Genomic DNA, 13,928 nt, shown 5'->3' with positions numbered 1-13,928 from the left:
TGTTATGGTATAGAAGAAGAACCAGTTGCTGGTCCTGTTGAAAATATAACTGTGGTAATTTTCTTGCAGTCTTATCTAAACATTAGTATAGACTCAGTCACCCTGATGACATCAAGTCCTGATCCATGTGTTGTTTTGCCACATGATGGCACTCTTGTTAAGTCGTTGGTGCCGACTGTACTTTGTTTAGCACTCTTTTGTGAGCTGCTTTTTCCATGTCTGAAATTATACACCAGCTGGGGTAATTAAGCAATGATTGATGTTATTAGTTGATATTAGTTAATTCTTGTAAGCATGCTTGGCCTGTAAAACACATTTATTTGCTTTAAAATACTAGATTCAATTTACTTTCTGTTAACTGTCATTTTAGTGAGAACTGTAAAGGACAGATGTGAGCTTTAATAACCAGCCTTACCCCGTGTGATGTTGTGAAGACTGTGAGATCAAAGACAACTGTATATTTCTGTCAATATGTTTAAATTAAAATGCTTAGAGTTGAGCTATTTCTTCCCCCAATTTTTTTATTTCAGAAGTTTGAAGTTGTGCTAAAGGTTATCAATGTCACTGGTAAATGTAGGATTTGTCCTTCAAACTGATCAGTCATTTTAGATCAGGCATTTGCAGATACTAATCCTATGCAAAATTGCAGTGAATATAATTAGTGTTTTATATATATACTTAAAACAAGTAGCTTTACAAGGTAGTAAAATCACAAATTGCATTAAATGAGTATAACATGGTCTCTTTCCAACAGAGCTGCTTCAACAGGGTCTTTCAAGGCTTCTCTCTTATCCATATTTCTTCATAGCAGCTGATATGTCACCCCATCCACAGTTACTGCAGGGCAGTATTAATATGCTGCTTCCCATACAGAGTTAACCAGCTAATAAAAGCTACTATGACAGTGTACCACCCCGGACACTCTAAGCTTTATAATTTGTTTCTTAAGGTATTAATGACTCAACATATACAGACTTGAATAAACTGACATCTTTTTGTCACCGTGTTCCTTCAGACCTGTTAGCTTTACTGCTCAGTTAAAGCTAGCATGTGTGCTTTGTATTTTAATTTGACTCGGCTTCAACGTGGTTCCAGAGATTCTTGTGAAGAATAAGTTTACAGAAAAAGCTTTTTTTTGCTTCATAAAATTAGCTGTTTGTGTTGACCTCCTACCCTGATGAGCACAGCAAGCATTGCAGGTCATTTGTCATAGGCCTGAGTTGCAGCATCCAATTTATTTATTTTTTTGTTATTGTATATGCTATTATAAAAAATGCTTGGGCTGCAAAAGAAACCCCAGGTTTATTAAATAGACCAAATGTTTGAAGGTGTGCATATTACAAAAGGTCTGAATTCTTAAACTACAGCAGCATAATCACTTTGAGTGCAGCTGGTATGAATTGTTAGGTAAACACATCAATTGTCAGCAGCTTGAGTTGAGCAAGTAGTGTATTTTAAAATATTTTGTGAATAGTTGTTAAAATTGTATTTTAAAAAATGTTGTGACTGTTTTCTGTTTTTTGCAAAGCTTTGAATTGCAGATTGAAGCTGCACGATATTAGGAAAACATGCAGTATGTGGAAGTATTTTTGAAAGTTGCTATGGCAATGTGATGTAAGATGAACAAATGAGTGTGAATGTTTTTCTACTTAAGGGTCTACAAATATAAACCCCAATTAGGTTTGTGTATGTTAGGCAGGATGAGATGGGTGCCAAGACCCCTGAAAGGGACCTGTACATTATTTAAGAGAACAATTGTAAACTGGTGCAGCATCGGATGAGCAGATTGTTTTTCTTGGTATTGACTCAAGGAACACTCTTGTTAATTGCAATAATTTTGAAGACATGGTGTTTTAGTTAAAACCAAAAGTTTGGTAAATACATTAGGACAAAACAGCTCTTCACTTTTATTGTTTTTCTCCTGTTATTGTCTATATTTTTAGGTGAATGTTCTTTTCAATCCATAAACTTGTATAATGGTATTTTTGTAACGTCTTCAAAGCTTGAGTAGAATTGCTGGGTAATTTTAAGCATGTTTCATGGAAAGATTCACTTATGTCAAGTTGTAATTCAGTCATTGAGTCTCATTGTTGAGTTCACATTCACAGATTTCTTCATTTCTAACTTCCTAATTTTTTATCAGCCATCCACTTTCTTTCTCACCAGCAGCCTTCTACCACTCTTCTTACTGATTTATTTAAGGCTGAGCCTTTCTATTGTCATTCTCAATTGGGAAAATGGAATAAGAGTAGTTATAGAACTTCATCTTAAAGTTTTATACGTCTGGAATGTCAAGAAAAATCAGAAGTGCCTGTGAAAAAAGTATGTTTTGTCTTTCCAGGAGATTTTACCCTGCTGCTTTACCTTTTACCATCTTTCTTACTTCAGAATACTGATTCGCTCTTGACTTTTGAAACTTTACTTCAGGGTCTAGTAACAGGTTCCAACTCCATCTGCTCCATATTTTTTCCTAATTCAGTAGATTGATGAATGTGGCAGAAAGTAATTGTGGGATCCCCTTGAAGTTTTGTTTTTTTTGCCACCAGGAAAATGCTTGAAGGTGCCATAATCACACAAGCAGAAACAAAATAAGCATAATTACTTTTATTGAACTGGAATCTGAGGAGGCTTTGGTACCCAGCTGTTTGTTTAGTCTGCTTAATCTCACAATGTCTGACAGAAGTTCTTTTCAACAAAGGTGTTTCATTCACAGGCCAGCAAATGAACATCCAGTCTGGGATGGAAAGGTAGACAATTATTAGCCTGGGATCATGTGAGAATGTGCTTCAGAATGTACCAAGTACATAATATAAGAAGCAGATGTGGGAGCTGTGTGACTGCAGCTGGTTAGCGACATACTCATGCTACATACTGCTGCTGCCAGAAGAGGATCATTACTGACAAACAGCTGACTGGAGGGCTTTCATGCCTGGCGATTGTATGTGTATGTGAGTTTGTGTCCTTGATTAAATGTTATATGATGACAATGCAGCTGCTATTGCTTTTAGTTTTTGCCAGCATCTAACTTTAAGAAGATTGTACAAACCACACCAAGATTTACAAAAAGTCACAGACTGGCTCCCAGTTCAGCCTTTTGGAGGGTAAGTATATAATCGCTGGCATTTGGCAGAACATTGGGAGTAGTTGTGTTAGGGTGGAATTATGTTTTCTTTTTTTCTGCCTCAGCCTGGCATGGCTGGACATTTTCCTCGTAGACAGCCTGAGTGGACTCGACAACACATTCCAGCAGCAGTAACTGTGGGTAATAACTGAGCATATTTCTATAATAACTTGAGATAATTAGCAATATGAGCTGGTGAGGTTTTTGTGGCTGGCATATTATTTTACTATATATTGGAAATCAGGCCCAATTAACCAGGCTTTGAGGGTCAGAGGAGAGTTAATTTTGTTTCCAGTTATTGACAGGTGTTGAACACCACACTGTAAAATTTAGTATTTTGTTGATAGAAGTGGAGGAAAATAGAGCTTTACTCCATTTGAAGATTAACTTTTTTCTTCAAAGTATTGAAGTGTCATCACAATATTTTTCCTTTTTCCCCTACAGCTCCATTAAGAAGAAATGATAGCTATTTCTATTTCAGCTGAAAATTTGTGACAGAAAAGCTCCTATCTACTATCTGTTAAATAGTTTATTCATTTAGTATAAGTACCAAAGCCTGAAGCAGCCTGTTTTCTGTGAACTGTCAATAAATATTTAAATCAAAACCAGTACCAACATCATACCATGTGGGAGGAGGTTGTCAGTGTTAAGCTTTAATGATGCTTGACGCGTCTGTCATTACATCATGTCGGCAACCACACCCCTTCGTGCGGACCAAATTTTCCACACCTTTGAAATTTTGTGACTATGCTGACAGTTGCGTTCAGAAAAACATGGTGGACAAGCAGAGGTTTTTAAAGATAGACATCTTAATGATTCAGCCCATAAAGACAAAAATTCCACCAGCACACTCAAGAGTGTCGCCATGTTTCAAATACAACTGTGTTTTCTTTTGTTTGTTTTAACTTTTATACATGATACAGTTCACATAGGCAACCAAGACTGCCCTCTAGAGTCTGACTGAATAAAGGCTACACTGAGAATGAGCCACACAGAGTGTGAATTCTGCAAAAGTTTTGTTGGCCTGATTAAAAGTCCAGTCACAAATGTATTTTTTGTTACATCCTTAATACATGCATTACATGGTAAAATGCTAAATACAGAGTTAAGTGCAACAAAGGCTTGTATGTTTATGTAGGATCAGAATCACCAGATCAAGATGAAAACAAGTTAGCTGTACTTTAGTCAGTAAAGATCTAAATGACAAAGCAAATGTAAGAATCGCATTATCCTGATCCTGCACACATTCAAGAATCATTTGAGAATCCAGTGCATCCTCTCTAAACGTTATGCCATGCCTAATATGTGGTTGCTAGTGTAATTTGTCAAACTTTCACCAAAGCTCAAGTCAATTTAAATCACATTACATCATTAAATGGACATTTGTTGCCCAAGACACTTGCTGGCATTGACATCATGGCATGACTCCCTTATTTGCAATGGAAATACCATTATATAAGCCAAAAAAAAAAAACCACAAAAAAAAAACATGCAAGTACAAAGACTTCACTAGTGTGTCTTACATGTTTTAAATGGCCAGCAAGGTAGTGTGTATGATGGTAAATATGGCTGTTTGGCAATACTGTCAAGCATAGTGAAAATATCACAGATTTGCAATTATCCCTTGCAATGGGCAAGCTGTGAAGACTCACATGCATATTGTAACAGCCAAACTGTTATTTTGGCACCTCCATTAGACCTATTAATGCAATTTTAGAAAAGCCTTTAGTTTAGTTTTGACATTCATCACAGATTTTTTTTTTTTACTTTCATGGCATCTGAATGATTCAATGTGATGGATGACTGTGCAAATTGATTAAAGCGTAGAAAATCATATTTCTCCCCCGGATTGGTGCGCTATCAATAGCGCATCAATCAACGTGAGCTCACCCTCATGTGTGTTACGACCTCTGCTTTCCAAACACTCAGTTGAACTTTAAACAGTGTTCTTAAGCTCCAGCAGACAATATTTTGACTCTTGTTGGCTGATGCAGGGCAGAGTCTCTTTTAGCTGCTATTGGAGGCAAATCTTGCATCAGACTTACAAGTAGTAGTTTCGTCAAACCTAGCCATTATAATTGGCTTATTGACTACAGTCTGAATGATGCTCAAACTGAGTTAACCAGGAATTTTCCTATGCACTCTGTTTAGCAGAAAGTTGAATTAAAAATCTTCCAAACTTGAGCATCAGAAATACTTTCTCTTCAGATATCTTTTCTGAACATCTACTTTGACAATTTCATTAGAATTATTGTAAAATTGATACAAATGTTATGTAAAAATAAATTTCCTCTGTTTTCATATTTTTTGTCGGCAAAAAATATGCCGACTTGAGTTCTTTTACTTGAGTTCAGTTCAACTTAGTATTTCTCTGTAGTGTCAATTTACAACAGATATCTCAAACGCATCCCAATTCAGCTCAAACCAGCTTTAAACATGTTTATTAGAGTTGGAGTTCACAATGTTAATGGGTCTGATAGCTCAGTTGATGTTGCACAGAATCTATGTGCCACCATTACTTTCTGTGCAAAAGAAAAAATGAAAAGGTTACAAATAGTTATGGCAGCAATAACTTTGTCAGTGGTACAATCCAGGAAGGAGACACAGCGAAACACAATGGCACTGGACTAGGCGTACTTTCTTTTTAAGAGAAACATGGACAAAGCACAAAGTTAAAGGAAATATGAATTGCAATGAATTCATAAAGTGACATTAATATCTTCAGGAAGCCCAAAGCTATAGCAGTGTAGCCAAAGAAATGGCTTAGAATAACCTACGCCACTCTGTCAGCTTTATTTAAAAATTAAAGTTTTAAACCACATTCTATAAGTCGGCAGAGTGTCTGCTTCATTAAAAAAAAAAAACATTTTGGTAATTTCCCACAACAGATACCTAAATATTTTTCTTCTCAATATCTATATCCTTACATTTTGTACCAATTGGTATTTTTATACCTTTTCTGGAACAGAAGACTCACCAAGGAGTAACCTATCTACACTACACCAATGGATAAGCCTTTGGTCCACATATTGCTTTAATTTCTCCTTTTGTCTTTTGCTTTTTTTTCAGCAAAAGTCCTCAAATCCCACCATGTTTTTGTAGTAGCACCCAGTTCCACCAACATCCTGGCATGTGCTTTTGAGAAGAGGAAAGCACAGACTTGCGCATTTAGTTCCATTCTTATTGGATCTGTCCCATCTTTAATCCAGCCAGATGGTTTTCAGCTCTTGATTGCCAGATTACCAGTCAGGCATTCTGTTAAAGTGATGATGGCACAAGTGACTCCAATTACTTATTTAATCAACATTGTGTGCTCTTGTTAATGAACTCATTCATCTTCGTCTGAGTCTGCTTTATTTCTTAGATGGTTTCTGGCACCAACTGTAGTTGGCTCACTAAACTTTAACAGAATTTGTTCTTAGTTCAACATACCTAAAAGAACAAAGTTTAAAAATCGTGTCAATGTAATAAAAAACATAATCTCTGACTCTTTTTCTTGTGCAGGTTTTTGCTAATAAGTGTCTTTTAATTAGATGTGTTAGAACAGGGTAACAACTAAACAAACATAAAACTGGCCCTTGAGGACAGACATTTCCTGTCCAGGGCCTCTGGATAATCTCCACTTGACGACAAGACCAAAAGCTATCGTCATTGGATTCTAACAACATGTATCTTCTCTGTAACACTGGATAAAACTTGTGAGGTCATGGCTAAATACTACTGATTATCCTCCAAAGTTTTTAAAGTGGTGGTTCATTCTCTCTCTGTGACCAATATGCTTTTATGGTATAGCAAGTAATAACTAAAAAAAACCTCAAAAGATTCACAGGCTTATGTATGAACTTTAAAGTAAATTTTTCAGTTTGACCTTTTTCACATCCATCCATTGTCTTCTGCACATCAAAGATCAGGTTGATGGGTCAACAGACTACGGGGGCAACCCCAGACATCCCTCTGTCCCCAAGAAACACTTTGGGATTCTTGGGGATCCCAAAGTGTTTTTCGTCTTCATGTGGGTCTCCTCCCATGAGTCATGCCCAAGTGGCACCCTGATCAGATGCTTGAACCACGTCAACTGACATCTTTCTATGCAGAGAAGAAGTAGATCTACTTTGACCCTTAGGTTGTGGAGCCCCCTCAAGGTGGGGTCACACTGTGCACTTCGTAGCGTTTTTCATTATGCAAGAATCATGAAAAAAATCCCAGTTCAGAGGCTGTATTGGTGGTCTGTAATCAGTCAGTTTGACAGAAGCACTGACCAGTAATTTAGTTTGGGCCTGATTAAGGATGACCTATTACAAGTGTCAAGCAGTGTCATCAATTTTCTGGGAAAGTTGGACTCCTCCTATGACTAGCATTTTGTTTTTGTCCCCTTTCGCTAATGAGCACTCCCAGAGCTGTTTCCTTTTCTTTTCCCCTCCCTCATTTCAGGATCCAGCTCTAATTAGATCATTAACACCTGTAGGTAGATTTGAATTTGTTGTTGGACTGATATCTTAGTTGTAGCTTTCTGACAGGACTGATGGTGTTGATTACTATGCTATTTCTAGAAAAAATATTTCTAATATAACTAACTAAGGTCTGGGATTCATAAAGAAATAAACCGTCAGCTGTCTATTCTTGTCACAAGAATAGATTACCTAATAATCTTAGCATTAGTCTGAGCACATCTGCACTAACACCCACCTGCTGCCAATGTTGAACAAGAAGTGCTTTGGTTGCAAACTGATTTGTTGCAAACTGATTGAACATTGAGGATGTTCCCAGCTTTTGCTGGACACTCCAGAATACACTAAAACCTTCTTTAATGTTGCTGAACTTCTCACCTTCTACTGCATGTAGGTGCAGGAAGCTGTCCTTTCATGTGCAAACATCTTAGCAACTGTGTCCTTGCTTGAGCAATGCAATGATTGAATCCTTTTTCTAACAAGATAATGATATTACCAGGTTTGAAGCAAACATTTTTTTAATTAAAGTGATAGGATTTTATTGTTGTCTTCTGCTACTTCATTTTTATGGCTAACAATCTATTAAAACAAAGTTTTAGAAAATAGGCTTCCTGTTGTGGATTTAATGCATATTTAATCACTGTTCTCATTAATCAAACATTAGCTGTCAGGGAAACCAGAGCAACAAAGCTGGGAAAATACAGTGTTTGCATTGCTGCCAAAACGTTTGACCATTTTTGTATAAAATTACCTTTCATAACATGTTATATCAGTCAGGATGGTTTATGATTTGACCTCTGGGTATAAACTAAAGTTTACTATTCATTGCTTTTTGTTTCCAAAATGATCTATTCTATCATAAACACATTTTACAATGCGCACATTTAATTCTAGGTTTTTAATGGCCAGCTAGTTTTAGAGATTGGTGATTAAAAACTGCTTTTTACAGTTCAGAAGTCAGTTAGGAGTGGGTCTCAAAGTCATGTCAGAGTCTTGCACAAACATCTAGCATAAAACAGTCGGAGGGCAGAGCTGAGTAGGAGCCAGAGTCAACGGGAGCTCAGGAGATTGAGTGAGGGAAAACAAAAGGGGAAAAACCCAGAGGAGGAAACAAGCCAAAAACATAAAAGAAACATGGATGAGAATATGACTTTTATCATTTATCTGTTTGTTTGTTTTACATATGGTTTTATTTAATTGGTTATTTATGGAAATATTGGTGACTGTGGTATGCAGATCTCATGAAGCCTAGTGATTGTTTTTGAAAATAACTTTTCAGAAACAATCAAGTTTATTTGTATAGCACATTTCAGCAGCAAGGCAGCTCAAAGTGCTTTGCATCATGAAAACATTAAAACACTCTATACACATACAGTCAACAATTGTGAAAACCAGAAAAAGCCATTGCATTTTGTCAGGTTCCATTGTTAAAATCAGCAATACACATCAAATATGTTTATCATTCTATCAAGTGTTATTAACGTCAGACTATTGCATCTAAATTGGAAAATTACAGAGCCAGAAGAGACTGACTATAATTCCCTTGTGTCTCTTTGGAAAGTTAGAAATCTGTTTTTATATATATATTAAAAATATTGGGAATGTGCTGTGGTGGCGCAGGGGTTAAGCACAACCCACATAAGGAGGCCTTAGTCCTCGACACGGCTGTCGCAGGTTCGATTCCCGGCCTGGTGACCTTTGCCGCATGTCTTCCCCCTTCTCTCATTACCCACTTTCCTGTCAATTAACTATCCAAAAATAAAGGCCACTAGAGCCAATAAAAACCTTAAAAAAAATAATAATATTGTGCTTAAGGGCCTTGTTAAGTAGTTGTGTGGGGTTCAGATTTGGCCCATTGGCCTTGAATTTGATACATGGTTTATATAATGTTGTGGATTATTTTTGTACCACACCAATAACCTTGTATAATGATGTTGTTTTATCTTTTGGTAAAGGAAGCAATGACCAGATGTTAAGAATGTTCACATTTGCAGCCAGTTTATTGCAACTTACAGTATATAGTTTTACAAATTGTCTTTCTAATTCATTTGGGTCTTTTACAGTTGAATTGTATCAGACAGGATATGCATTACTTTTGGGAAAAAAGGTTTTGAAAGAACATATCACTGCCTCAATGGATTACATCACAACAACCTGGGATTTTACAAAGGGTGTTGGGGAGTTGGAGAAGGCTGTAGCTCAGTCAGAGCTTTAACAAAGATTTAAAAAGATCAAGTCTACTTCTTGAACACGTGTGTTGCATTAATGCTATTTGTTTACTTTCTTAAAAACTTTTTTTTTGGTCTTGTAACAATCCGTATTCATTCAGAAAGACTTAGTTTCTGTTTGAAGAATAATCCCTCTAAAGCAAAAATGTTGTTAAATCCCGGCAGTGTTAGGTAGCAGACAGCTTATTGATAAGAATTGTAGCCCTTTCATCATAATCTCTGCATAGTTCAAAAGCCTTTTTTTCTGACAGGCATTTTTCCAGTGTGCATGATTGACCTGTTACACATTTATACCCTAATAGTGTATGCCCTGACTATCATTTAGAGTTCATATTCTGTGGATGAACTCTGCAGTGTGACCTCTGGAATGCAAACCTGTGTTTTTGAGGCTTCTGTTTTCAGTTTTTATGCTGCTTCCTTTCCTTCTTTTTTTTTTCCCACCAATGAGTGATGGTGCTTACCCCAGGAATGCATTGTGACCTTACCTGAAGTGATTGAAAGCTTCTTTGAGCAAGTCCCTTTTCCAAGGAAAGACATAGTTTCCATTTGAGGTAATGACAGAATAATGGTTTCATCACACCTGCTGCTCCACCCCCTGTATGTATTTGCATGTACAAACATTTGCATCTGGAGACGTGCACTTAAGGGTGAAATTCTGCTGAAACAAAGCAAACATATTTATTCCAGTTCCTAAGAAGTGGATGTTGTTCCATATCTCCTGGAACAGGAAAGGCAGTCCCTTCACCCTAACCTTGTTTACGCTCCTAACATGCCGACTGCTACTCTTCTTGCAAACATCTCCCTTTCATTACAACAAAATACTGATAAACACCTTTCGTTGAGTATTTTAAACACACAATCTTTCTCCCTGCCTGTCCAGAAGCCCACTCTGAAGGAACGCTGTGTTGTAAATCCATAAATAAATATCAAAGCTATTTAAGTGTAAGAGCTCATGAAATATTACTGTTATTTTTTTCCAATATTTTTCTATTTAAAGTTTTTTTTTTTCCATTTTTTTTTTCATTAGAAGGTATCTGTTCTCCTACACTGTTGCTCTCTGCTTACACTGTATGAGAAATTGCATAAAGATAAAGAGTAGAGCTGGTTTTCCTAGACTGATAGCTTTTTACTAATTGACTTTTTAGACATCCCTTGACCTAATTGAGTGGAATTGGATTTTAACTCTGTGGTACTAGTCTCTGTGGTCTGCTGCAGCTGAAATTGATTTAGAACTTAGATAAGTTGTTGCACTCAGGCGTGTATTTAAATAAACTTGAGTTGAACTGTAACATGTCAGGAAGATGTGCAACTGCGATATTACTGTTAAATTTTGTGATCCATATTTGGTTGAGATGAGCCTATTGTTACCTAATCATATTATTTATTTCCAATCAATATAATGTTCCTTCAGTTTTAAAGATTTTGCATGAAGCCAGTGTCATCTAAATCTTAATGTGGGCAAGGAATGTAAAGTGCATCAAACTTAAATCTTCTACACAACAAGACATTTTGAAAAATGTCATGCTCTCAACTTAGTGGGAATAGTTTAAGCATGGTCTCTTCCTGTCCCAACATGGCTGCACATCAGGGCACAGAGCAAGATTCATAAAGAGATGGGGAATCAACTTTTGACTAGAAAAGCTTGCCAGCCTGATTGGACATCTTTGGGATGATAACTCACCTCACTGATACTTAAAATAAACAACTTTTCGACTTTTCACTCAGTAACATCATCACTGAAGAGTGTAGTTAGAGCAACCTGACTGGTGCTTAATATGATGTGTTCACTGATGAGAATTTTTTTTTATTTTTAAGTGTCCGATAGGTTCATCGTTATTTAGTCGATCATGCTAAAATATGGCCCATTCTGGTTACCAGCTGCCCTTCCATCATTAGAAAAAAAAATAAAGTAAAAAAAAGATAATTTCATCGCTCTGTAGATTTTCTACTCAGAGATGTTAGAAAATATTTTGCAGGCATGTTTGTTTCACCACTCCACCAATCCAAAAGTGGAATTCTTGGATTCATCTTTGCTAGTTGAAAAAATAATGGCAGCTTCAAAGACAATTTATTGATCTCATTTTAGGCTTGAACTTGTTTCTAACAGGAGACCACATTTCTCTTCCAACTCAAACAGGGTTGATACCTCTACAAAGTGAGTGTGCAGAAATTTAATGAATAAAAAGAGCTACAGAAACAAATATCTCAGATCAAACGAAAGCTCTAAGCTATGCTCTGAATCTTTCTTAGAGAGTAGTGAAGCCGTAATAACAAGCCCTTGTATGTGGCATACAATTATACTTTTTCATCTTTCTGAGGTTGTGCTTGATCTCCATCTCATGGATTTCATCCAAGGCCTTGCTCTGTATACTTTGCCAAAGAAAATGGTTGATGAACCAGCTTCATCTTTAAATATAGTAAATTCTGTGGCTTTGGTCCATCAAGTCCTTGTAGTTATGTTCAGCATATGTAGTAATTGGATTGTCACACTGAAAAGAAGAACTTGCTGCTTTATTTGAACCAGAAACATTTAGTCTTTTCAGTCTATGTGGCAAAATAAACTTTCGGTGTTGTCTTTTTAATATTTAAATCTTGTGTATTTTTATGCTATCTGGAGTAGTTTAACATAGTATTAAGAGAGTTATTAAAAATAACATAACCCTGTCTTGTTGTCAATTGAAAACATTTATAAAGTACATTTTTTTGGCTGTTGCGGACAACTTGAACATGCTTAGAGGAGTTTTTTTTCTTAAATACCATGACAACTAAACTCTGTCCATCTTTACATGCTAAAGTATAGCTCTTAAAGAACTCAATATTCTGTGATATACATTAGGCCATTTTGTTCAATTTTCAAACAGAAGCTTGTGTTGTTCAGGACAGATTTTGGCCTAATCATTTGAGTACTACAATTTAAATATGGGAAGTTGCGTTTATATTAACATTTTGTGGTGGTTTCCCAAAAGCAGGCAACAAGATGAATACTTTTATTTATTTTTTATTAATTTATATTTTCTGCATTCTATTTAGGGAAAAGCAATTCTTGTGGTATCTGAAGCTCATATTTCCTCAGAGCAGCTCAGAGTTCAGTCAGAGGAGGTAAGTTATACTTTAAAATGACATATTTCTGGTTTGTTTCTCAGATGTTACAATACAATAATGTTGATTATGATATGACTGTGATTTGATTTAATTTTGACATTGTTTAACTCAAATTCTTTTTTCACCTCACATTTTTTTCTTCTAGGGTGTCTGACAGCCAGACCTTGATCCAGATCTTGACTGCTTATATTCACCCCACAGAGTCTGATCCTGTAACTCGTCAAAAGTGAGATTTCAGCTTTTCTTTCTTAATTCTTTGGATTTTTTTTTTTTTACAATAATGAATATTAATCTCATGGAATTGCCAATGTTTTCAATCAAATTTTCCAACATAATTTCTACATCACTCAACTCTTTTTTTTACTTCAAGCACTTTTCCCCTTGATATAGATTCTAAATGTCATCATATTGTGTAAAGTGAATTTGCCATGACAGATGCCAAAGCTTAACAGTGAGATTACAGGTTTTGAAATGTTACTTTGGCTTGAATAATCCTCAAGCTTCAGCAGAAAATTTATGGAACAAATGTAATCTAATCAAGATCTAATCCAAGTTCTAATCCAAGTCTTGATAATAACAGAAAAAGAAAATATACATAAGGAATACAAGAAAAGTTATCCAAATCAACCCTAGCTCTACCTTGTTAAGTTAGGATTCAACTATGACTAACCACATTTCTTTGGAAAGCTTAGTTCAATTTCACTGGCCACACCTCTGCGTGATTACTAACAGACCCTTGGAGTCAAAACACTGAAATCGAATCAGTCTGAAATCATGAAGTAAACTAAAACATCTCAAAAACAAGGCTAAATGACTCCAAGAATTATAGGGTACAAATTAATGGAACAAACGTAACATGTCATGCCCCAGTCTGAAATACAAGTAGAAATGATTTTAGTAAAATAACCTCTGTTTTGCTTGCATTGAGGCTCAAAAAATTTAGAGCGAGGAAGGTGTTAGAAGAAGGTAAATCGGGTAGTCATCTAGTAGTAGCAGTGGAAGGAGATGCAATATTTTCCAAGAATAGAC

At 36.1% G+C, this 13,928-nt stretch overlaps 1 protein-coding gene across 1 annotated transcript in view; it reads left to right on the top strand.

The window, feature by feature from the left end:
• znhit6 (zinc finger HIT-type containing 6) overlaps positions 1–13,928 on the top strand; it is a 29,870-nt gene that overhangs the window by 4,223 nt on the left and 11,719 nt on the right. Inside the window, exons 6-7 of the mRNA XM_028026713.1 lie at positions 12,828–12,896; positions 13,045–13,125. Of these exons, the coding sequence (XP_027882514.1) occupies positions 12,828–12,896; positions 13,045–13,125 (150 nt within the window). The remainder of the gene's footprint in view (positions 1–12,827; positions 12,897–13,044; positions 13,126–13,928) is intronic.

This window comes from Xiphophorus couchianus, chromosome 9 (assembly GCF_001444195.1).
Source record: "Xiphophorus couchianus chromosome 9, X_couchianus-1.0, whole genome shotgun sequence".
Lineage (NCBI taxonomy): Eukaryota > Metazoa > Chordata > Actinopteri > Cyprinodontiformes > Poeciliidae > Xiphophorus > Xiphophorus couchianus.
The sequence above is the reverse complement of the archived record's forward strand: the minus strand, read 5'-3'. Positions and strand labels throughout refer to the sequence as shown.